General features: G+C 48.5%; 2 protein-coding genes across 6 annotated transcripts in view; both read right to left on the bottom strand.

The window, feature by feature from the left end:
* AGAP1 (ArfGAP with GTPase domain, ankyrin repeat and PH domain 1) overlaps positions 1–26,360 on the bottom strand; it is a 641,254-nt gene that overhangs the window by 594,939 nt on the left and 19,955 nt on the right. The gene's annotated exons all lie outside the window — the stretch shown is intronic.
* Positions 4,681–17,006, bottom strand: LOC101059252 (uncharacterized). The gene is given in 3 exon segments (NM_001280357.1): positions 4,681–5,159; positions 15,763–15,887; positions 16,765–17,006. Coding segments are annotated over 2 exon segments (339 nt in total). The 5' UTR covers positions 15,767–15,887; positions 16,765–17,006; the 3' UTR covers positions 4,681–4,824.

The following is a 26,360-nucleotide window of genomic DNA, read 5'->3' as shown; positions in this document are numbered from 1 at the left end:
TCCTGCTGTGTATGTGTGTCTGTGTGTGTGTGCAGGATGCCACACACAAACCCGGGGGTCCTGCTGTATGTGTATGTGTGTAGGATGCCACACACAAACCCCAGAGTCCTGCTCTGTGTGTGTGTGTGTGTGTGTATAGGATGCCACACACAAACCCCAGGGTCCTGCTGTGTGTGTGTGTGTGTGTGTGTGTGTAGGATGCCACACACAAACCCCAGGGTCCTGCTGTGTGTGTGTGTGTAGGATGCCACACACAAACCCCGGGGTCCTGCTGTGTATGTGTGTGTGTGTGTGTGTGTGTGTAGGATGCCACACACAAACCCCAGGGTCCTGCTGTGTGTGTGTGTCTGTGTGTAGGATGCCACAAACAAACCCCAGGGTCCTGCTGTGTGTGTGTGTGGGTGTGTGTGTGTGGGTGTGTGTGTAGGATGCCACACACAAACCCCAGGGTCCTGCTCTGTGTGTGTGTGTGTCTGTGTGTGTGTATAGGATGCCACACACAAACCCCAGGGTCCTGCTGTGTGTGTGTGTGTGTGTAGGATGCCACAAACCCCAGGGTCCTGCTGTGTGTGTGTGGGTGGGTGGGTGTGTGTGTGTGTGTAGGATGCCACACACAAACCCCAGGGTCCTGCTCTGTCTGTGTGTGTGTGTGTGTGTAGGATGCCACACACAAACCCCGGGGTCCTGCTGTGTGTGTGCGTGTGTGTGTGTGTGTGTGTGTGTAGGATGCCACACACAAACCCCAGGGTCCTGCTGTGTGTGTGTGTGTGTGTGTGTGTGTAGGATGCCACACACAAACCCCGGGGTCCTGCTGTGTGTGTGTGTGTGTGTGTGTGTGTGTGTAGGATGCCACACACAAACCCCAGGGTCCTGCTGTGTGTGTGTGTGGGTGTGTGTGTGTGGGTGTGTGTGTAGGATGCCACACACAAACCCCAGGGTCCTGCTCTGTGTGTGTGTGTGTGTGTGTGTGTGTGTGAAGGATGCCACACACAAACCCGGGGGTCCTGCTGTATGTGTATGTGTGTAGGATGCCACACACAAACCCCAGAGTCCTGCTGTCTGTGTGTGTGTGTGTGTGTGTGTGTGTGCATGTAGGATGCCACACACAAACCCCAGGGTCCTGCTGTGTGTGTGTGTGTGTGTGTGTAGGATGCCACAAACCCCAGGGTCCTGCTGTGTGTGTGTGGGTGGGTGGGTGTGTGTGTGTGTGTGTGTAGGGTGCCACACACAAACCCCAGGGTCCTGCTCTGTGTGTGTGTGTGTAGGATGCCACACACAAACCCCGGGGTCCTGCTGTGTGTGTGCGTGTGTGTGTGTGTGTGTGTGTAGGATGCCACACACAAACCCCAGGGTCCTGCTGTGTGTGTGTGTGTGTGTGTGTGTGTGTAGGATGCCACACACAAACCCCGGGGTCCTGCTGTGTGTGTGCGTGTGTGTGTGTAGGATGCCACACACAAACCCCGGGGTCCTGCTGTGTGTGTGTGTGTGTAGGATGCCACACACAAACCCCAGGGTCCTGCTCTGTGTGTGTGTGTAGGATTCCACACACAAACCCCAGGGTCCTGCTGTGTGTGTGTGCGTGCGTGTGTGTGTGTGTGTGTGTGTAGGATGCCACACACAAACCCCAGGGTCCTGCTGTGTGTGTGTGTGTGTGTGTAGGATGCCACACACAAACCCCGGGGTCCTGCTGTGTGTGTGTGTGTGTGTGTGTAGGATGCCACACACAAACCCCAGGGTCCTGCTGTGTGTGTGTGTGTGTAGGATGCCACACACAAACCCCAGGGTCCTGCTGTGTGTGTGTGGGGGGGGGGGGTGTGTGGGTGTGTGTATAGGATGCCACACACAAACCCCAGGGTCCTGCTCTGTGTGTGTGTGTGTGTGTGTGTGTAGGATGCCACAAACCCCAGGGTCCTGCTGTGTGTGTGGGTGTGTGTGGGTGTGTGTGTGTAGGATGCCACACACAAACCCCAGGGTCCTGCTGTGTGTGTGCGTATGTGTGTGTGTGTAGGATGCCACACACAAACCCCAGGGTCCTGCTGTGTGTGTGTGTTTGTGTGTGTGTGTAGGATGCCACACACAAACCCCAGGGTCCTGCTGTGTGTGTGTGTGTAGGATGCCACAAACAAACCCCAGGGTCCTGCTGTGTGTGTGTGCGTGTGTGTGTGTGTGTGTGTGTGTAGGATGCCACACACAAACCCCAGGGTCCTCCTGTGTGTGTGTGTGTGTGTGTGTAGGATGCCACACACAAACCCCGGGGTCCTGCTGTGTATGTGTGTGTGTGTGTGTAGGATGCCACACACAAACCCCAGGGTCCTGCTGTGTGTGTGTGTGTGTGTGTAGGATGCCACACACAAACCCCAGGGTCCTGCTGTGTGTGTGGGGGGGGGGGGGTGTGGGTGTGTGTGTAGGATGCCACACACAAACCCCAGGGTCCTGCTCTGTGTGTGTGTGTGTGTGTGTATAGGATGCCACACACAAACCCCACGGTCCTGCTGTGTGTGTGTGTGTGTGTGTGTAGGATGCCACACACAAACCCCAGGGTCCTGCTGTGTGTGTGTGTGGGTGTGTGTGTGTGGGTGTGTGTAGGATGCCACACACAAACCCCAGGGTCCTGCTGTGTGTGTGCGTATGTGTGTGTGTGGATGCCACACACAAACCCCAGGGTCCTGCTGTGTGTGTGTGTGTGTGTGTGTAGGATGCCACACACAAACCCCGGGGTCCTGCTGTGTATGTGTGTGTGTGTGTGTAGGATGCCACACACAAACCCCAGGGTCCTGCTGTGTGTGTGTGTGTGTGTAGGATGCCACAAACAAACCCCAGGGTCCTGCTGTGTGTGTGTGTGGGGGTGTGTGTGTTTGTGTGTGTAGGATGCCACACACAAACCCCAGGGTCCTGCTGTGTGTGTGTGTGTGTGTGTGTGTGTGTGTGTGTGTGTGTGTGAAGGATGCCACACACAAACCCGGGGGTCCTGCTGTATGTGTATGTGTGTAGGATGCCACACACAAACCCCAGAGTCCTGCTGTGTGTGTGTATAGGATGCCACACACAAACCCCAGGGTCCTGCTGTGTGTGTGTGTGTGTGTGTGTAGGATGCCACACACAAACCCCAGGGTCCTGCTGTGTGTGTGTGTGTAGGATGCCACAAACAAACCCCAGGGTCCTGCTGTGTGTGTGTGCGTGTGTGTGTGTGTGTGTGTAGGATGCCACACACAAACCCCAGGGTCCTGCTGTGTGTGTGTGTGTGTGTAGGATGCCACACACAAACCCCGGGGTCCTGCTGTGTGTGTGCGTGTGTGTGTGTGTGTGTGTAGGATGCCACACACAAACCCCAGGGTCCTGCTGTGTGTGTGTGTGTGTGTGTGTGTGTGTGTGTGTGTGTGTGTGTGAAGGATGCCACACACAAACCCGGGGGTCCTGCTGTATGTGTATGTGTGTAGGATGCCACACACAAACCCCAGAGTCCTGGTGTGTGTGTGTATAGGATGCCACACACAAACCCCAGGGTGTGTGTGTGTGCGTGTGTGTGTGTGTGTGTGTAGGATGCCACACACAAACCCCAGGGTCCTGCTGTGTGTGTGTGCCTGTGTGTGTGTGTGTGTAGGATGCCACACACAAACCCCAGGGTCCTGCTGTGTGTGTGTGTGTGTGTGTGTGTGTAGGATGCCACACACAAACCCCGGGGTCCTGCTGTGTGTGTGCGTGTGTGTGTGTGTGTGTGTGTAGGATGCCACACACAAACCCCAGGGTCCTGGTGTGGGTGTGTGTGTGTGTGTGTGTGTGTGTGTGTAGGATGCCACACACAAACCCCGGGGTCCTGCTCTGTGTGTGTGTGTTTGTGTGTGTGTGTGTGTGTGTGTGTGTGTAGGATGCCACACACAAACCCCAGGGTCCTGCTGTGTGTGTGTGTGTTTGTGTGTGTGTGTAGGATGCCACACACAAACCCCGGGGTCCTGCTGTGTGTGTGTGTGTGTGTGTGTGTGTGTGTGTAGGATGCCACACACAAACCCCGGGGTCCTGCTGTGTGTGTGTGTGTGTGTGTGTGTGTGTGTGTGTGTGGAGGATGCCACACACAAACCCCGGGGTCCTGCTGTGTGTACCGTGAGGAAATCGTGAGAAAGCCACAAAGAAGGCAGCCCACTCCATCCCCTCAGGGGTCTAAAGGAGGCACCACCAGGGGAACTGAAAGGCAACTTAGAAGCATGAGTCTCGAAGGCGAGGCCGGCTCTGGGAGAGCAGGAAGCAGATGGGGCGAGGGGCCTTACGTCCACCAGCCAAGGAGGGCAGGAAAGCCACTGTGGCCAGAGCCTGGAGAGCTTCAAAGGCCAGGCTACCTGCGCGTGGACTCCTAATGTGTGTCTGCCACTCCCAGAAGGTTCTGGAAAGCAGAGCCGCTGCCTGCCGGGCTATGCAGAGACTGAGCCCACTGCATGTCACACGCTCACTTATTAGGCATGAAAATACAAGTTTTGTGAAAGGCGGCAGAAAGGCTTTTCTATAGAAAATGAAAGTGAGTGGCTTGAATGGCAAAGAGCATTAAAGGGCTGGAGCTGGAGCGCGACGCGGGTGCCTGGCACAGCCCCGCCCGGCCCCCAGGGTCTTTGAGGAAACCTTTGGCCCCGCCACCGTTCCTTGCTACCTGCCGCGCAGAACAGAGAGAGGGGAGGATAAAGAGGACACGGATTTCATTTCATGTTTTTTTTTTTAATCCAAAATACTACCCTAAGATCAATTCCTCCTGCACCTCGATGGGAAAAAGAAAAAGGGCAGTGAAGTTCTAATTTCATTTAGTAGTAACTGACATAATGAGGGTCAGGCGCCGCGACCTCACACCCTCTTCAATAAACTTGCTCGTCGCATGCAGTACTTCATTTTCTTGAACTCGGCTCTACCTGGAAGTTCGCACGCCCGCATTGAAAGAGACGTGCAGATGAAACGGGAGGCAGCAGCGAGGGCACTGTGAAACCTGCTCCATCGGGTCTTCCGCTCCTGCAAACGATGGGAGGCAACCTGGTGCGGGTGGCCCGGTGGAGGGAGGCTGACCTGGGCTGCCTGGCACACACCCCTGCGGATAAGTACTGGCCCTGGCGAGAATCCATTCACCTGGGGGAGCAGGTCGTTGTTACATCTGCAGACATGTGTGCTCCAACTCCAGCGAGTATCTGGGAATAGGCGAGAGGCATTTGGAGGAAAAAAGCATCCTGGGCTGCTCCCTAAGGGCTGGTGTCTGCTTCCCACTGTCACTCGCTTGAGTGACACTATTTACAGAAAATGTCAATACTACAACTGATAACTCATCCAAGGACCCCTAAAGAGGGCAGGATGAGGCTAAAACGAGATACCCTGACAGCTAAAGATGTAGACTGCTACTATTCCCCAGGCGCTGACGCCTGCACGGGCTGCCGTTGGCTCTTCCACGGATGGCTGCCTTTGAATTTCCCCATGTCGTGCTGAAGACACACTACCACTATCCCCGTGTCCCTGAATGAGGAAACGGTGGCACCGTGTATCCCTGAGGCTTTAATGAAATGATTTGCACTGGGCATATATTATGATCAGACTGAGTAATATAATTTATACATGAACATGTATATAAACAAACCGCTAAGCTTCAAGCACTGATCAAAGGTAAATGACCTTGAGGCTGAAACAGGTTATGGAGACAAATACCAACCCAACAATGAACTACCAAATGTGCACCTCCAAAAAACACCAGATCTAGTAAAACAGCACACCCATCCTCGGGCACTGCATGCAGGTGCCACTGTATTTTTTTTAGGTGTACATTTAATCCAATGAGTCCTCAGATGGATGCTGCTTTTTAAACAGTGGACATGTCTGGCCGACCCCCTATCATCACAGCAGCGACCTCTTATTAAACATGGACTGTGTGCGGGTGACGTGGCAGCAGGCACTGTATTTACTTCCCTAGTCCTCCCCTCATCCCCACCATGCGCACGCTATCGGTCCCATTTGGCAAAGAACACCGACCATCTGGCAAGCCCTTTGCCTGAGCCACCGGGGTCGGCAGGAGGGCACAATCCGAACACGCCACGCTGCTTCTCAGAGACAGAAGGGCATGGAGAACACACAGTGAGTACTCCTTCTGCGGCCCACAGGACTGCTGTAGCATCGACAGCGACGGTGTTTGGAGGCTCCAATCAAGTGCTACAGAAATGTTGGTTAGGGGGCTTCCCATGTGGCTCCCCTGAAGCCCACTCCCTCCCTGGAGAAGTTCTTTGGATGAAGTATTGGTTTGGTTCAGCAGTTAAGCCACAATCAACATGGTTTAAGCAGCAAGCGCTTGTCCAGCCCACAACCCAAACCAACCAACTCTCTTGACCATTATCCCCAAGCCCAAAATGGATGCTTGCAGCACAGAGGGGCCAGCGGGGAGGGGTCCAGCTCCTGGGAGCAGAACCGAGGGGTGAAACCAGGCGACAGGAGCAGTAACAGCTCCTCACACATGAGAAAATCCCAACACTGATTTCTTGCTGGCCTCCCAGTGCTATTTTCTAAGCATTCCTTTTCATTAGAGCAAAACATGAAAGAACAAAGACCCAAAAAATAGAATAAAGCCTGCCTGATGATTTTAAATACTGGAGTAGGATGCTTGCCATGTGTTTAATCTCAGCCAGAGTATAATTTTGCTCAACATTCCAAGCAAAATCTTTGTTTTGATCCTTAGCATAAAATGCCACCCAGTTCCTAATTATCTGACATGCTTCTTCCTATACAACGGTAATTATAATACAGCAAACTAATGAGTAATGGATGTACACATTTCCCTAAGACCGTTCTCCACTTGTCTGATCCAGAAAAATTAGTCATTAAGCTTTCTTACATAATTTCCCATTAAAATCCGCTTGATTTCCTGCCTGCCACAAATATTTGGATGTATCTTCATTAATTTTTTAAAAAAGAAAGTCAAAACCTCTTTCATCAGAATGTGGCTGATGACGGTTTCTAGTGAGCTTGACCATTTCTGGTTTTTAATGAACTATTACTAGATTTTTAAAAGATGTTTTCTTAAAACAAAAACATCCACAGCAGAGCTGTAACTCCACATCCACGACGCTCCTAACTCAACGCGGTCATGACTGATTCCACATCAACTCACTCCCCACCATACATGTGGTAGGGTTTTTTCCTTTATAAAAATCTATAGCAAGTTACTGATATTGATTGATTGATTTTTTTTTCCCTTCAAACAAAAGCATGACTAGTCTGAAGCATCAATGACAGAATCAAACCAAGGAAAGCGAAAGCCCCATTTGCCAACATACAAAAGCAGCACTGGGTGGGTAACAAAGTAACCCACGGCTGTTCACAGTCACTGCTAAGGACCATGGCCAGCCATGCACCGGCTGCCAGGAGGGAATGGCACGGCTCACTGCCCACTGCACCCACGCACCAAACAAAGGGTAAGCTGAGGCAGGCAGGAGCTCTTGGTTTTCTTTTCACTTCTCTTACAACATTAACTTTTGCCATTTTTTATTTAAAGCATCCAGAGTGTTTTAAATATAGTTTGAGATGAGTCCATCTCAATACATCCATGATTAAATATCAAGCAAACATTTAAAAAGACAGTTTATGAAAAGGCGAAGACAAAGAAAAATGCCACTGTAGGAGAAAAGCTGGACAAACCACTGCATATGTGATACATACACAACCCTCGTAAAACACAAAGGTAGGGCAGGTGCAGTGGCTCACACCTGTAATCCTAGCATTCTGGGAGCCCGAGGCAGGAGGATCGCTTAAACCCAAGTCTGACACCATTCTGGGTGAAACCCCATCTCTACAAAAATACAAAAATTAGCTAGGTGTGATGGCGTGGGCCTGCAGTCCCAGGTATTTGGGAGGTGGAGGTGAAAGGATCACTTGAGCTGGGCAGGCAGAGGTTGCAGTGAGCTGAGATCACACCGTTGCACTGCAGCCTGGGCAAGAGAGAGTTTGTCTTAGAAAAAAACCAAAAAGCTACAAAGGTAGAAAAACAAAAAGCATCCCCAAGAGTAACAGCAGGTACCTCCAGCTAGAAGAATTATAGGCAACTGTTTTCTTCTTCTTTATAGTTTTCCATATTTGCATATAACACATTGATAACTTTTTTAAAAGTTAAACTATTTCCTGCAAAATCTACTTTTTGTGATCAACTCTACTTTTTCTCCTGTATTTTCCTTTTTAAAATTCTAAAACTTAAACAAGTATCTGCCAGGTGTCCGATCTAATGGGGACAGCCACTTCACAGGGCTGGAGTCCCAGCTTGCAATTTAAAAGCAAAGCTAGGCCGGGTGCAGCGGTTCACGTCTGTAATCCCAGCATTTTGGGAGGCCAAGGAACATGGATCAACGAAGGTCAGGAGTTCGAGACCAGCCTGACCAACACAGTGAAACCCCCGTCTCTACTAAAAATACAAAAAATTAGCCGGGCGTGGTGGCAGGCGCCTGTAATCCCAGCTACTCTGGGAGGCTGAGACGGGAGAATTGCTTGAACCCGGGAGGCGGAGGTTGCATTGAGCCGAGATCGCGCCACTGCACTCCAGCCTGCGTGCCACAGCAAGACTCTGTCTCAAAAAAAAAAAAAAAGGCAAAGCTACCAGAGAACCAAAGGTGTCCCAATTCCCTTGTCCCACTGGATATGGCACAAGCGAGGACACATGTATGAATCATTACCAAATTTCAAGGCCAAAATGGCAGGTGACATGGGAGCGGGTCACTCATGAGCTACAGGACATGAAAAGAGAAGACCGATGCAGAGATGAGGACAGGCAGCCACAGAGCAGGGCAGAAAGGATGGGCAGTGAACACTCAACACTACGGTTGAGGGGGAGAATACAGGAACCAGAGTCTGCCCAGCTAGAAAAGCCATAGGAAGGAGTGAGATGAGACCTCTTCCATGCACATAACCAGCAGCGTGAGGCCGGCTGCAAAAGTGCCAGTCATCTCATGAACTGCAAGATGAAGCACTGCCTCCCAGCAAAAAGGAGAGCTCCAGCCAGTGAAGAAGAGCCCAGAGGTATCACTGGACCAGGAGAATCAGTTGTGATCCCAAAGTAAGACTCCTTGTGCTGAGTCTAGATTTGCGGACACGTGCATTAGCAGATCTGTGCCAAATACCCTAAATCTTTATTCAGCTACTGGTTTTCTCACTGTACTTTCTAAACTGAAGTGGAAGTCTGTGGAGACCGCCAAGAGCCTTTGGGTTGGCCAGTGTCCCCCTACCCTCAACCGGTGTTGACTGGCTCAGCCCCAATGACAGCAGGTGTGCAGGGTCTCCCACAGTGAGGGAAGAGTCAACCCTCAGGAGAAACACAGAGGAAGGACACTGAGGTGGGCAGACACCACCCTCCCCAAAGATGCCCAAGTCCTAATCCCCAGAACCTGCAACTGTGACTTTACATGATAAAGAAGCACTGTCGCTGTGATTAAGTCAAGGATTTTAAGACAGGGAAATCATTCAAGATTATCCAGATGGGTCCAACGTAATCACAAGGGTCCTTATCAAATGAAAAAAGAAAGCAGAGGAGCCGGAGAAGGGGACGTCAGGATGGAGTGGAATGGAAGAAGAGATCGGAAGATGCTACACAGCTGGTTTTGAAGACAGAGGAAGGGGCCATGAGCCAAGGAATGTGGGCAGCCTCTAGAAGCTGGAAAAAGCAAGGAAACAAATTCTTCCCTAGAGCCTGCAGAAGGAACGCGGCCCTGCCAACACCTTGATATTAGGATCTGACCTCCAGAACTATAACAGAATAAATGTGTGTTGTTTGAAGCCACTGCATCTGGGGTAACCTTGTACAGCTGCAATGGGAAACGGACACAGGGACCAAGGCACAAGGGCTCCCATGAAAGCCCTTGTAACTACTACCTATCTAAAGCGGAAGCACAGTCTAACGGGATATCACATTAGGCATATGGCAAGTCGACTGTACATCAAAATCTTTCAATCATGAGTCCAGATACACCAAGACTGGGAATGAGCTCAGCCTCTGCAGCTGCTGGCTCTGGTCAGTTCGTGAACCTGCATTTGAGGCCAACTGCAGCTCCAAGACCCACGTCTTGTAGTCCTACGGGGAGTTTTACTGTCAGAGGTACAAGACTTGTCAGTTTTGGGACAGTAGGGGATGGATGGTGGCCTGTCCTGTGCCTTCTCTTCTTAGTGTCTGGGGGCTCATTTTTGCCTCCCCAAACCTACTTTGACCCCAAAACCATACAGAAGCTTCAGATGGCAAAGGCTCCAACAAGCCTTATTTTAACCTTTCAATCTCCAGAGGACAGGTAGTTGTTGAATCCCATCCTCATCACCCAACAAGGTGGACACTGCCTTTGCCCAGCCCAATTCTTGCACAACCCCAGCTCCAAGCTCTCCTCCCAACCACTCAGGCTGATGGGCCTGGGGCCTCGATTTCTGCCCACCCAGCTTCACTTCTTTCCTCAGCTGCCCAGCCACTACTTCCAACATTCCCAACAGTCCAGAGCTGAGGATTCACATGCAGACAAATGTGTGCACCTCACATGGGAGGTCATCAGTGGGGGTCAGGTGAATACGGTCATGAAATAACCTCAATGTGGGTGCTCACTGCTCCCTTCCAGGTCCTGGATTTTGTGATGTGGGGAGCGTGAGCTGTCAAGCATTCTGTATTAACTGGAGTCTGATGCTGACTGCACAGCTGTCCCCTGTCCCACAGACACCCCACCTGCTTGAGAGATCTGCACCTCCTGCCAGTTCAATCCCCACACACAGGCTCTAAGATCAGGCACCCCTGGACACCAAACCTGGATTCACTATTTGCCACTTTAATCCTTACAATGGCAATGACAGCATGGATTTCGTAAATTATTATAAGAGGTCACCAATGTACATAAGATACTTGGCAACAGTGGCTGTCCACTAAATTGTGGCTATTACAACCACCAGCACAAAGCAGCCTCCAGCATACACTGTAAGACAAGTTCCCTGGAAGGACTGAGATCAACTTTCCACCATATTCACAGAAAGGACCAGCGCCAAGGCAACACTTGCCTGGCCACAGGGGCTCTGTCACAACGCAGCAAGGAAAGTTACCAGGCAGCAGAGGTGTGGCCTAGGGGCCACAGAGCTAGCTAGAGACTCAGGCAAGGGGATGTGGTGTTTTGTGGCTCTCAGAAAGAGAGAAGACACACAGCAGGAGAATCAAGTAATAATCAACAGCCAGACAATGATCACAAAAATTAACCCCACTGGCTGGGCGCAGTGGCTCATGCATGTAATCCCAGCACTTTGGGAAGCCGAGGTGGGTTGATCACCTGAGGTCAGGAGTTTGAGACCAGCCTGACCAACACAGTAAAATCCCATCTGTACTAAAAATACAAGATTAGCCGGGCTTGGTGGCACATGACTGTAATCCCAGCTACTAGGGAGGCTGAGGCAGGAGAATTGCTTGCAACCTGGGAGGCAGAGGTTTCAGTGAGCCAAGATCACGCCACTGCACTCCAGCCTGGGCGACAGAGCGAAACTCCGTCTTCTCAAAACAAACAAAAAATTAACCCCACATACAAATGCACACAAGAGAAGGCTGGAGAGGTATGGTCTCCTACAGCTACTATATGAAACAAGCGGAGCAAACATCGTTTATTGAGAAGACAATCTTTCACTGACTAAAGGAAAATGACAATCTCTCGAGCATCTCGCCATATGCAACTCCCACACACTGTGCTTCGACTTTTCCTTGCATTTCTGTCATTTTTCCATCTCACTCTGTAATTCTAGATCCGAAATCAGCCAAAAGTCCATAATCAATATCCTTATAAAGCCTAAGAAATAAAAATAAAACCGCCAGTGGGAGGGGAGGGGGCGGGGGAGGGGGCCTGCGTGCACAGATGGTGGATGGAGCCGGGCTTGCTGGGGTGAAAGAATTTGTGCGCTCCAGCAGCCTGGCATGGCTCAGGAATGCCAACCACGCGGCCAGGTTCCCCCTCAGATGCAAAGTCCTGAATGTGGGGGGGATGGGGAAGGAGGTCTATTCTCCTTAGAGGGTAAATTGGTACAAACTTTCTGGAGTTAATGCAACAATATAGCTATTATTGTTAAAAACAAATTTCTGACAGACCAATTTTTGACAGATCCAGGACAACATCACAAAGAGCCTAATGAGGTTATCATGAAAATATCCTCACTGCATTGCTGAGAATAGTGAAAACTGAGAAGCGACTTACATGTCCAAAGAAGTGTGGCTAGTTATGACATATCTGTGTACTCAAGATGATACAGACAGAATTTGGTGAAGATGCTCTACTTATGATATTGCTAGATGTGAAACGCAGGGCATAAGGCTTTACGGATACCTTTATACACAGGAGCCTCTCTGTTCTAAGGTGTGAATGGGAGCAGGTAAAGCACATCTGTAATGACAGACACAAGAACTAAAACACTGCACCTTGAAATGCTAGGCTGTGGGCATTTTTTTCCACCCTGTTTCTACCGTGAATAATCCTACAATGAACACAAATTATAGATGTTTAAAGTAGGCCAGGAGCGGTAGCTCACTACGGTAATCCCAGCACTTCGGGACGCCAAGATAGGCAGATGGTTTGGGCAAAAGAGTTCAAAACCAGCCTGACAACAGAGCGAGACCTCGTCTCTACAAAAAAACGCAAAAAATAAAATAAAATAAAAATTGGCCAGGCATGATGGTGCACACCTGTAGTCCCAGCTATTCAGGAGGCTATGGTGGGGGGATCACCTGAACCTAGGAGGTCGAGGCTGCAGAGAGCCATGATCGTGCCACTGCACTCTAGCCTAAGCAACAGAGTGAGACCCTGTCTCAATCAATAAGGTAAGTAAGTAAAGTCTGTTTCCAAATAATAGAACAGCCCTGACAGGCACAGGAATGGAGTGCGATTTTTCCGGTGTTTTGCCCACTTATTAATAACTGCTTGATTTAGGTCAATTTAAATGTCTAAGCAGCCCCACCTCCACACTGAGATGCTTGCCTGGCCAATGTCTTCATTCTGCTCCCTGAATCCTCCTCCTCTCATCACATGTCACCCACCATTTCTCATCTCCAGGGGATTTTCCAATATCCCATCCCTTATCTATTTCTACTGATTGCTGCATGTCATGGACAAAATACTAACTTGTCACACAGCAACTACTGTTTCACTTTTGCTTGATACAGTTTTGCAGAAGACTCCAAGTTTGCCAGTGTTTCCATCTCAGAAGAAAAACAAGACTAGAATGCCTCCACCCCAAAACTTTGGAGACAAATCCTTTCCAAAACAAAACCACCATATCTGTTCCACTATTTCATTCCATCTGTGGAAGCTTTCCTATTTGTTTCTGGACACAACCCACCCACATACGATTTGAGAGAAAACTGTGGTACTTTTAATTTTTAGGTTTATCATAAATCATAACTATTCTGAACCCAAAGTAGCAACGAGCACCTCAAATTTCCAAACTCAGGGTGGCAATGACCTTTTACCCATCACCCATGTTGTTCAGGTCCTCATCAGTATCTCCCTTTGATATTAATACACACACAGTAATTTTGTAAAGTTCTTATTACTTGTAAAACCTTTTTTAAATTTTTAAGGTTTTTTTACTTCTCCAAATAATTCATTCCTTGTCACCCTAACTTATTCACAAGAGGCTTGTTAAATCTTTTTATGTAATGAGATTTCAAGAGGGATAGTCTATAATTTCAAATGATTTTCCTGCTGCAAAACTAAAAATCTAATTCACAGTCTCCAAGTAAACAGGTGTGAGTTATAAGCAAAGGGAAGTCATCGGAAGAGACAGGCCAAGACATCTGTGGTCCACCAAAGCCCTTCCCATACCCTCTCCCATGGAAGGCCACAGGACCAAGAGCACAGCTGGTCTGCAGGTTCCTGTCAATCAAGAGAACCTAGATATGTCTCTGGATTCATCTGGCTGAGTGGCCTTGACTTTGAAAAATAGCCATCCAGATCCAACTGCCTCTCAGTCCTCCACATTATAAATCAGTCCTCTACTTTATAAATCAGTCCTCCACATTATGTATCAGTCCTCCACATTATGTATCAGTCCTCCACATTATGCATCAGTCCTCTACTTTATAAATCAGTCCTCCACATTATGTGTCAGTCCTCTACTTTATAAATCAGTCCTCTACTTTATAAATCAGTCCTCCACATTATGTATCAGTCCTCCACATTATGTATCAGTCCTCCACATTATGCATCAGTCCTCTACTTTATAAATCAGTCCTCCACATTATGTCAGTCCTCTACTTTATAAATCAGTCCTCTACTTTATAAATCAGTCCTCCCCATTATGTATCAGTCCTCCACATTATGTATCAGTCCTCCACATTATGTATCAGTCCTCCACATTATGCATCAGTCCTCTACTTTATAAATCAGTCCTCCACATTATGTGTCAGTCCTCTACTTTATAAATCAGTCCTCCATATTATGTATCAGTCCTCCACATTATGTATCAGTCCTCCACATTATGCATCAGTCCTCTACTTTATAAATCAGTCCTCCACATTATGTGTCAGTCCTCTACTTTATAAATCAGTCCTCTACTTTATAAATCAGTCCTCCACATTATGTGTCAGTCCTCTACTTTATAAATCAGTCCTCTACTTTATAAATCAGTCCTCCACATTATGTATCAGTCCTCCACATTATGTATCAGTCCTCCACATTATGTATCAGTCCTCCACATTATGCATCAGTCCTCTACTTTATAAATCAGTCCTCCACATTATGTGTCAGTCCTCTACTTTATAAATCAGTCCTCTACTGTATAAATCAGTCCTCCCCATTATGTATCAGTCCTCCACATTATGTATCAGTCCTCCACATTATGTATCAGTCCTCCACATTATGTATCAGTCCTCTACTTTATAAATCAGTCCTCCACATTATGTGTCAGTCCTCTACTTTATAAATCAGTCCTCCACATTATGTATCAGTCCTCCACATTATGTATTAGTCCTCCACATTATGTATCAGTCCTCCACATTATGTATTAGTCCTCCACATTATGTATCAGTCCTCCACATTATGTATCAGTCCTCCACATTATGTATCAGTCCTCCACTTTATAAATCAGTCCTCTTTTTCTCGTATTGGAGACATTTGCTTAAGATCATATCAATATCTCCAGTTTCAAAAGAGGCACCGACATACAATACAAATTTAACATTAAACAGTTACTGCCCCAAAAAAGAGAAAGTAAATGAAAGTAATCAATCTCAATTTTCTGTGCTAAATTTCACGCCTGCCTCATGTACTAACCGTAAGAAATTTAACCCTGACATTTTAAGGTGACATTCAGATTCTGCAGACTAAGGAGGAACACATGATATATTTTAAAGCTTTTCTTAATTGAAAAATCCTATTTTGCAACAGAGACATTTTACCTAGAATCTGTACAAAGAATTAGTTTTTCTAGAATTTAATAACTAGCTGGTGAGCAATATCCAACAATCGGCCCAAGAAGACACCTGTTCACTGAAGAGTTTCTCTCCTCACCCCTACCCCCACTAATTATGTTTGGGTCCAAGACAAGCCAATGAGTTCCCTAAAAGAAAGGGATGAGGTCCCTAAAAGAGAGGGGTGATGTGTTACCTGCCATCAGGTTTTCTCTTGGACACAGGGTCCCTTCCTCGCTGGGCAGCAGGAGCTGTTGTTAGGCATCCTCTCCAGCGGTAAGCATGTTTTCCTACTTTATTGGAGGGAGCAACTCATCCATGTGGGGAAGGCATGGTGGGCGGGCAGTAGTGGGGGTTATACTTACCCATGGGGGCTGGGTGCAGCCCCGTGGCCTGTCTTCTCACAGCAAGGACAAGCAACTGCCCATCGCATCCACTGCTCTCTCCAGATTCTCAGCTCAAAGGCTCTAAACTTGCCCCCACTGTCAGGCTGTGCAAAAATAAATATCACACAGGACTGTACACTTTCACTCCCACCACACTGTGGCCTGCTAACCACCCTGTCCTGTTCCTGCCAAACCGGATAAGAAGGCAGGACTAAAAGTTACATCTGGGCCACAGTGGACCATGCTGTCCCCAGCCTCACTCTGGCGTGACCCTACTCGCTCTGGGCAGGACTTCTGATCACAGCCCAAGTCCCTGGGTGTTGCTGGGTTCCAAGGACAGCCAGATGCCAGGAGACAATGGTGGCCCACGGATGCCCGTGGTAAGAATACACATCAGCATTTCCGATGGAGCGTCTACAGTGACACAGCCCTTTCCACAGTCCCACGGAACTCAGCAAATGCCCGTCGTCATCCACACTGGAAGGATGGGGAAGCCGGGCACAATCCCACACCCTGGCCAGGTCACAGGGTGGTGAGTGGGCCATTCAACCCAAGGCCACCGCCCCCGGCCTCATCCATGCAGGGTCATCCCCACTGGAGGGGTGAGGAGGCACGCTGCAATCCCATACCCTGCTCAGGTCACAGGGTGGTGAGTGAGCCATTCAATCCAAGACCACCGTCCCCCTGCTACGTCCAAGCAGGGTCACTCCCACTGGAAGGGCAGGGAAGCAGATGCAATCCCACACCCTGGCCAGGTCACACGGTGGTCAGTCGGCCTTTCAACCCAAGGCCACCTGACCACTGGCCACCACCCCCCGCCACGTCTGTGCAGCCTCCCCTGCAGACACCCATTCCCACCCCACTGCCTGACTGGTAACACCTGCCATTTCATCCCTGGGTGGGATAAAGCCTTACTCAAAATCAGCTTTTCACAGTGAGGACCACTAAGGGCTGGGAGGGAGCTTAGCGGACAGCACGTACCATGACACGGGCACAGGAACCTGCAACAAGCAGCTGACCCTGCCAGGCACCATCCATCAAGTCCTAGGCCTTGACTCAGGCACTGATGGGAAGCAGTCCCTCTCAAAATTCACAACAATCACCATGCAGCACAGGTGAGCAAAGCCTAGATCCCCACAGGGAAGGAAACATTTTCTCCCCAAGAGCCTCCTGGGGCTCCAGCTGAAGAACTGCACCCTCACCCTGTTATGGGCTGAATGCATGTGTCCCCCTGAATCTGTATGCTGAAGCCCTAAACCCCACTGTGATGTCATAAGGAAGTGGGGCCTCTGGGAGGTGATCAGGTTTAGATGAGGTCATGGCGGTGAGGAGCATGATGGGATCAGTGTCCTTACAGGAAGAGGAAGAGACCAGCCTTTCTCTCTCTCTCTCCACCATGAGAGGCCACAGCGAGAAGGCAGCCGTGTGTAAGCCAGGAAGAGAGCCCTCACCGGAGCCTGCCCTCACTGGCTCCCTCATCTTGGACTCCCAATCGCCAGAACTGCGAGACATAAACGACTATTGTTGAAGCCACTCAGTCTTAGGTGTTTTGTTACAGTAGCCCCAGCTAAGACATCCTGGTGGCATGTCACCCACATGACATTCACCATGCCAACTGCCAAACCCAGGAGATATCAGAAGGATCTATCCTTCTCCTCTTCTGCCCACAGGTTGCCCAGAAATGCAGGACAAATCGCTCTAACAGTACCAAACAGATATCACCATAAAGGTCAGCTTTCCAGCCTTACAGAGAAAACAGGCTCAGGCACAAAGGCCAAGACATCCTCCCTTACTCCCATCTTGCTTGTCTTTCCCACTCAGCCATCTTCACACAACTTTCAGCCTCCCCTCTGCCTTGTGGCCAGCCTCTTCATCGGCATCACCCCGTCCCTGCAATCGCTCCCTCATCAGGGCCAGTATTGTCCACACACTCATCAAGCTCAAGTCTCTCCCAACCAAAAACCTGGCCTTCCTCATGAGCCGTCTTCCTTCCCTCCCCAGCTTGGCTTCTCCAGGGTGTCTCCCATTCTCTTGCGTCCTCTCCTTCCTCACTTCCACCATCACCACCATCACGCCTCCTATGAACCATGAGATTGGTATTATCAAGACCCCACAGGCACAGAGAGGCTGAGCGTCTTACGGAGGAGAGGTACCTCAGAGCTGGTACAGACAGAAGCCCAGGAGGTCTAAGTCCAATGTGCCCACTCCTTACCACCTTTTTACCAAAACCAGTGGCCTATTCAAATCCTCAACCGACGTGACATTCTCACCACTCCATCTGGACTCCCTGTCCACAGCTCCAGCTTCTAACAGAGCCTGGCCCAGGTCGGGCACACGAACAATGTTTACTGACGTTTAAGGAACTGCCAGGAAGCCTCATCACCCCTAAACAGACTCTAAGCCTCTTGAGGAAATGTTCTATGCTTCTCAGAGCCCAGTCAGCCTCTAGGAACCAAAAAGACTGCACATCCTGATTACATCCGATGTATTCAAAAACCAAGCTGTGCCTCTCTGGCAAACATCCAGTAGTTTGACAACACCCTGTTGGGAAAGAGGCACTCACGTATATTGCTGGTGGCACACTTATTATGGATGGGAATTTGGCAACCTTTAGCGAAACTACATGCACATTACCCTTTTGACTTAGCAATCCTCCTTTCTAGGCATCTATCCCAAAAATACATTGACAAGAAATAAGAAAAAGATAGATGTAGACTATACAGCACTATTTTTCAATAGCAACACACACACACACACACACACACACACATACATAAAACAAACAAAAACAAGAAACTGGATCGATCCCAACGTCTATTAATAGGAGACCTGTTAATAAATTGGGAACAGTTTCACAATGAGGCCTGTTCTGGAGCCCACACTATGGAGTGGTTTCCAGAACATGTTCCTAAGTTAAAAAGGCAAATGAAAAACAGTGCATGGGAAGCTACCTGTATCCAAGCAGGAGGTTATATAAGTACCCATACGCATGTATTTGCTTATATTTAAAAGAGACAAGTATAAACAATACTTATTAAAAAATATTTATAGGTGAAGAGAAGACGACAAGGTGAAAAAGTGACAAAGATAGAGTCTTTGAATTTATCTTTAAGAATCAAAGCCAGGGCTCTTAGAATTTATTTTGATGATGTGACATTGGTTCCACATAAATATGTTAACTAGTTATATAACTATTTCCCTAAAAATTGAAAATAAAGAAATGTATCTAAGTACACCTCCACCAGGATAGAAGAGTCACAGAGAAGACCAATTCCATGTGATTTAAAACACAATAACTGGAGTTTATCACCGAAAGTGAGATACACCCTAAAGAGGAAAAGCAATTTGCAGCACGTTGAACTCGTTCTGGTGGTCACACTGTTGGAAGCTCTGCTGGAGCTGTCTTCTGAGAATTGTATGGGGAAGCCCAAAGCAAATGAGGAATTATGTTCGTGTCCCTGAGAACCGTGACTGCTAGAGAGATGACCAATGTACCACATGAGCCTGGAGCATCTTTCCATCTTTATCTTTCCTGTGACATCAGAAATCCAGGAAGTGGTCAATGTCATGTCAAGAGAACACAGAAGACTTCCTGAAATGCTTCCACACGCAGAAGATGGGATCACTGGAGCATCCATAACAGCTTCCACCGCAATGCACCATGTACATTTAATCCAGAGAGTTCACAATGATCTAAAACTAATTAGTCAACTTTAAACGGAGTCTACTAAACCAAAACTTGTTATTTTTACGATTAGTAAATAAAGAGGGTTACCTTGCCTTTCCTACATGACCCGAAAGGTACTCTTTATAGAATTATCTCATCTTAAACAAATAACAGCAAAAAAAATGATGAGAGAATTATAAAATCATCATTTTGCAACCTCTGACGAGCTAACTGGTCCCGACTGCTAACGTGGGCAAAATGACAAATACAAGGTGGGATCCTCCTGATGAACCACACAGACCCGCCCAGAAAGGAGTCCAACCAAACCAAACAAAAGCTAAAAACCTAAACAAGCCTCCAAACACCCACTAATTTATAGGAAAATACAGGAGACAAAGGAGCACGCTAACTGACTCCAAGGGGAGGCATTCGAAAAAATCCAGACCAGCAATGCTGGCTTCTGAACAAACACAGGCCCCGGGAAGGAGAGAAAGACGGTCATGGAACCTACTCATTGGAGGAGTTTCGGAAGAAGTCTCCACCAACTGCAACGTGCACACAGTATTTGATCCTGATTCCAACAGGCAAACTGAAGGGAAAAGTTAATGGTAATCATGAGACAACTGGAAATGTGGGCACACACCGGATATTTGACCATATTAAGGAACTGTTCATTTTCTAAAGTGTGGTAATGTGGTCATGTGTGCTTTAAGTCTTCATCTTTTAGAGATAGATACTGAAGTATTTACGGATGAAATGGCAGGGTGTCTGGAATTCACTTCAAAATAATATTGAGGCCGGGCCTGGTGGCTCATGCCTATAATCCCAGCACATTGGGAGGCCGAGGCTGGTGAATCACCTGAGGTCAGTAGTTCGAAACCAGCCTGGACATGGTGAAACCCCATCCCTATTAAAAATACAAAAAAATTAGCCAGGTGTGGTGGTGGGCACCTGTAATCCCAGCTACTCAGGAGGCTGAGGCAGGAGAATCGCTTGAACCCAGGAGGTGGAGGTTGCAGTGAACCGAGATCATGCCATTGCACTCGAGCCTGGGCCACAAGAGCAAGACTCCGTCTCAAAAAAATAAATAATGATAATAATAATATTGGTAGGTGGCAGGGTGTATACAGGATGAGCTAATTACTGAAGCTGGTTGAGGGTACACAGGAGATCATTACGCTTATTCTACATACATATATGTGTGTTTGGATTTTTTGGTAAGCTGTAGAAAATAATACTTAGCTCAAAAAATTCAAGCCTAAATGTTTCTTCTGCCTTTGTTCACTATGCACACATAACACATATACACATACACACAAGAAAATATGTGTTATATCAGTATATAGAAAATTCTGTATTTTCTATGCTTATTACACCTTCTTCCAGAGAGGTGAGAAATGAATTATCACTCAATACTCTTAGTCTCAAATTCTGACACCTATATATCAGGAATTATATCTTCAAATTGCTGGGAGGATTAAACCAATTAATAAATATAAACTAGGGCCATGTGTGGTGGCTCATGACTGTAACCCCAGCAACTCGGGAGGCCATAGTGGGAGGATCACTTGAGGCATTCAAGACCAGCCTGGGCAACACAGCAAGACCCTGCCTGTCTCTACAAAAATAATAAAGAATTAGCCAGGTGTGGTGGTGTGCGCCTGTAGTCCTAGCTACCTGGGAGGCTGAGGTGGGAGGACTGCTTGAGCCCAGGAGTTTGAGGTTATGGTGAGCTACGATTGTGGCACTGTACTCCACCCTGGGCAACAGAGTGAGACCCTGTCTCATAAATAAACACATACACACACACCAAATGATATGAATCTTGTCACATAACCTGCAAATTGCTGTTGTGAATAGTACTCGTTTCAGATAATGTTGAGGTTTGCTCTGACCCTTCTGCTGTTCCCAAACAGTGTGAAGCCAACTGGCCGCAGCCTCCTGTTGCTACCCCTGCCACTGAGGCCCAAGGACAGGAGACTCTTCCGCTGCAGGAGCAGCGGGCATTCACGAAGTGCACCCGCGAGGCAAGCCTGCCAGTCAAGATGTGAAGTTTAACCTGAGGACATGCAGCTGCTGTTAGCTATGCCACCATCCCTCTGGCTTATGAGATAGAAAGTTATTATTACTTTGAGGATTAAAAAAGTTATATCCAAGCATTAATTTTTTTTGTTTGTGTGCAGGTGGAGGCTGTTTTCTTACTAAAATATTCAAAACACCATGTCACTCTCCTTTCTCTTTGTCCTATGGCAGAAAACACCAGCTGAAGAGACATTTGCAAAGCTCCGTGCCCCTCCCAAGGCTGACGGTGGGAAACAGCTGGCACCCAGTGACCTGCAGCTTCCGCCCTGGCTCTTTGTCAGAAACAGAGGAAATCCAAGGAATTTCTATGAAACCAATTGCAGGGTGGGGCACACGCATCATCACAAAAAGTCTTAGAAGAGGCAATTTGAGAGGTAAGGAATTTGGTTGATTGCCAATTTTATTTGTCACTTTTTATATTCTTTATGAAAAACCTTTATAAAAGCATTCAGAGATCACTGTCAGTGGAGGAGAAAGAGAAGTCAAAGGCATCTGGTTGCCCAAAGCTGGGTTTTGAGATTCCTGATAAGCATCCAATCAATCAAACAGTGTAAACAGCTCCACTGTCTTCACGTGGATTAAACACCAGAGTTACAGAAACAACACAGTGAAACCAATGCAGCAGAACAGTCGTCTTCGGGCAAAGGAGAGATGGGCACGGCCCTTCTGCACTTTCTCTAAGAAAGCATTTCCAGCTCTCAGGTTAGGGTCCCTGCGCTGCACCTTCGGAGGCTGGGCCTGCCTGAGCTTCCACCCCTCACCTGCAAATGGGGGCAAGAACCCCAACTGAGGCAAGCCGGGACTCAGACCTCAATGGCAACTACGAGTTCTACCTTTTTTTTTCTTTTTTTTTTTTTTTGAAACAGAGTCTCACTCTGTCACCCAGGCTGGAGTGCAGAGGCACGATCTTGGCTCACTCCAACACTTCCCGGGTTCAAGAGATTCTCCTGCCTCAGCCTCCCGTGTAGCTGGGGTTACAGGCACATGCCACCATGTCTGACTAATTTTTGTATTTTTAGTAGAAACGGGGTTTCACCACGTTGGCCAGGCTGGTCTCGAACTCCTGACCTCAAGTGATCTGTCTGCCTCGGCCTCCCAGAGTGCTGGGATTACAGGTGTGAGCCACTGCATCTGGCCCAGGCTTCTTTTTAAATCAAGTTTTAATTTTTTTCATAATCTAGTTTATATTTTAAAAACATGACTTTGATCTAAACAAGTTCTTTTACATTTTTTTACAAAGTAAAGAGGATCTCCTGCCTCATGGCTGCTACTTCTTTCCAGTAAAAATTAGTCCCTGCAACCTCAATTAAAATAAAATTACCATAAAGATCTACGTTGGGCACAGCTATGTCGTCAAAGCCCTGCTCTGGGTTAAGTGACGAAACACTCGTGATGCTACTACATCAGTGACAAATCCTCAGAAACCACCAGGGAGGGAGGGATGCTGTACGGACTGCGCAGTATCCCCCAAATTCCTCTGCAGAGGCTCACACCCCATGGTGACTGTCGCTGGAGATAAGGTCTTTAAGGAGGCAATCATGGTAATATGGCAGCTTAAGGGTGGGACCCTCATCCAACAAGACTGGTGTCCTCCTGAGAACGGAGAAACACTGAAGACCACACACACGGAAAAGACCAGGTGAGGCACAGAATGGGAAGAAGCCAAACCTGCCAGTGCCTTGATCATGGACTCTCGACCTCCAGAACTGTGAGAAAATACGTTTGGGCCTCCCAGTCTGTGGTATTTTGTCGTGGCAGCCCGAGCTGACTAATGTAGGCGCCAAGCCCCTCCAGAGCCACGTGGCACCCGTGGCTGATCAGCCTGCCATGCTGGCAGATCTACCCTGTAGGGCCAAAAATGCTTCTACCTGCAACTGCCCATCAATAACATCTGCATGGCTGTTTGCAGAGGGCAACCAAAGAAGAAAGTTCAGTCCCACTGCACCAACCCAGCTGATGGAACAGAGTCCCACATGGCACTCTCCTAAACTGGGCAGCGACGCCACTTACTTCCAGAATACAGGGAAGATTCTGAAGCCTGCCGGGGAGCTGAGTGGACCTGCATCCACTCACTCATCCACTCCACAGGCATTTGTCCCAGGGTCTCCAGGTATGATGGGAAGCCAGGGTGCACAGGGCCAGAGGCGACAAACACATTCCTGCCGGATCCCGGAGAACGGAAGCTGGCCAGGAATACGGGCAGCATGAACTACGCTCAGGCTGCAGGTGCCAAGCACTTACACTTGTTTCCTTTGGAGTAAAGCTAGAGGAAACAGAGGCTCCAAATTCAAAAGGCTTTCCCGAAAGCACACAGCTAGAAAGAAGCTGCACCAGACTCCACTTGAGGACTCTTCTTAGATATGACATATACTGCCTCTCAACAAGCAGCTGTACTGTGGAGGAGAAAGTAGAAAAGTGCCACAAGAGATTTAAAAAAAAAAAATAATAATGCTCCTGGGCCTGAGACAGGGAAGGAGTACAGCATTTCTGTTTTATTTCTGGGGGCTGGGGAGCACAGCAGAACATTCAGGAAAGACATTCATTCTGCAAGCATGTACTGGGGATATACTATTTGCCAGGCATGCACGTAAAAGAGGAGCCACGTGCCCAGAGGGATGGGAAGACAGCACGTTCCAACCATGAAGTCGGGGAGCAGAAGGAAGCACAGGTGAGGGAGAGTCCATGGGAACTGGCGGGCCAGCAGCAGCAGCAGCAGAGGAGCCCATGCGGCAGGAACAGGAGCCCATACCTGAGCACTGAGGCACCCAGCCACCTGTCACGATACTCGGAGGACTGGGCTACAGAGGCTGCACACCCCAGCAACCAACTTCTCCCCGCTCCTAGCAGGCCCTTAAGTCGCTGTTGCTGAGCTCCCCTCACCCCCTTAAATATCTCTTTCCCACCAAGATGCAAAAGGCAACACCATCCTCTAGCATTTGCCCAGCTCTGTGCGTGTTTAATTTCCTTACTATTTGCAAGAAGTCATTCAAAATGTTGACAGCATCTTAACAGTTTGCACATGATATATCTGCACATCTTACAGGTTAGCATCCGTGTCAAAAGTCACCAATGAACACATCACAATCTCTCCATTTCCATTCTCTTTTAAAGGCTGCAGAATGTCTGGTTCAACACTAAGCAGACTTTTTTCAGCAAAATTACAAGGAAACACTGAACAAGGGCAGATGCACAAAATGATACCCATGACGCCTGACAAACAACTCCGTGTTGACAGAACAGCTCGAGGCCCTTCCCCATTCCAGTGGATCAGCGCTGTTATTGCCAGCTCAGTATCTATGCCCCTGTCTTTCAGAGAACCTTTTCAGTGTTCCTTTGAGGACCTGCCCTGCTCTTCTCTCTGCTGCCACTCTGATGAGGCTGTCCATGAAAGGCCTCCCCTGGCCAAGAAGTGGCAGAATCTGGGCCAATAAACCACTCTCCAGGCAACCCAAGCAGTGCCCTAAATACACAGGCAGCCTGTGCCTGTCCCCTGGGCCCATGGTTCAGTCCATCCCAACGCCTCTATGCTCAAAGCCACCCCCACATCCTTCGAATAAAATCCATGTCTGCTTGAGTCAGCCAGAATGGGATTCTCATGTTTCCAACCAAGGACCCAAAGAGTCAACTTACCACAGTGAACAGCTTGAAGGGTAAACAAGTTCTGACAGTTCTAAAAGGCAAAGACCATCTGCTTAAGGCAAACATTACCTAAATTTAAGGACTTTTTTAATGCCCTAAATTCTGACGGCAACTCCCAAAGAAAAGATTCCCAAAATGGTGGCCATGGCAACCTCAATGGCCTGAGTATACAAGCTCCCCAACTGACCAATATGGCTGCAGGCCCCTTCTCTGGGACATGAGTCATTGAACATCTGATCTAAACACCAGGTATGTTCCTTGTTGCTACACAGACTGTGCCCTACAAGCCAGAGTCCATCCCGCCTCCCTCATGCAGTTAAGCTCCATGGAGCTCTCACCACGTGTCCAGTCCTGGATGAGACACCGGGGTTTGGTTCCTGAGCACCTTGAGCCCATGCTGGGGAGAGACGTGCAGCCCACGTCACACTAAAGTGCACAGGCCACCAGGTGGCAGGCCCTGGAATCGCCAGCAGGAGCCATCGGAATGGCCTTGGGGAAGCAGGACTCCTGAGCTGGGTTGTGAAGGCGTCAGGTGGGTTAAAAGAGGCTTGCCAAGGGGCAGGACTCAGGTGATCCAAAGCCCCAGGCAGGGCCCCAGACAGAGGAAGTGGCCTGCCAGGAACTGTGAGCCTGGCTGACGGTATCCTCCGCAGCGAAGGTGCCACAGGTGGGGTGAGACCAGGCTGGAGAGCAGGCAGGGCCACGGCAAAGGGCCTGGGAGCCCAGCGAGGCAACTCCATTTCCATTTCTTTACTTCCTCCATGACTCCTTCTAAAAAGGCTTAAGGGTGAGGCCAAGGAATTTCAACTTCATTCTAAAAGCCCTAGTGAGCTATTTAAAGGCTTAAGCAGGTTGAGGTCTGGGTAAATTTATATTTGGGGATCTATTTATGGGTTAACCCAGCTGTCAAACATGAATTGCCACATCAACATTCTCTGAGAGGAGGTGTGTGTGTGTTGTGTGTGTGTGTGCACGCGCGTGCACTGGCACACACCAAGGTGAGACTCGGGGAAATCGCCTGTGCTCAGTCACGTAAATACAGATACATGTGTTCTGTACACATAAACACCCACAGGAAAGATACAGGGGAACGCACAACCTCATCACAAAACATCTCAACAGGAGCCTGGGAGTTATCAAACTGTTAAAACTTGAAAAGCTACAAAATCGCCCTTTATTTGGAAGAGCT

Source organism: Pan troglodytes, chromosome 13 (assembly GCF_028858775.2).
Source record: "Pan troglodytes isolate AG18354 chromosome 13, NHGRI_mPanTro3-v2.0_pri, whole genome shotgun sequence".
Taxonomy (NCBI): domain Eukaryota; kingdom Metazoa; phylum Chordata; class Mammalia; order Primates; family Hominidae; genus Pan; species Pan troglodytes.
The sequence above is the reverse complement of the archived record's forward strand: the minus strand, read 5'-3'. Positions and strand labels throughout refer to the sequence as shown.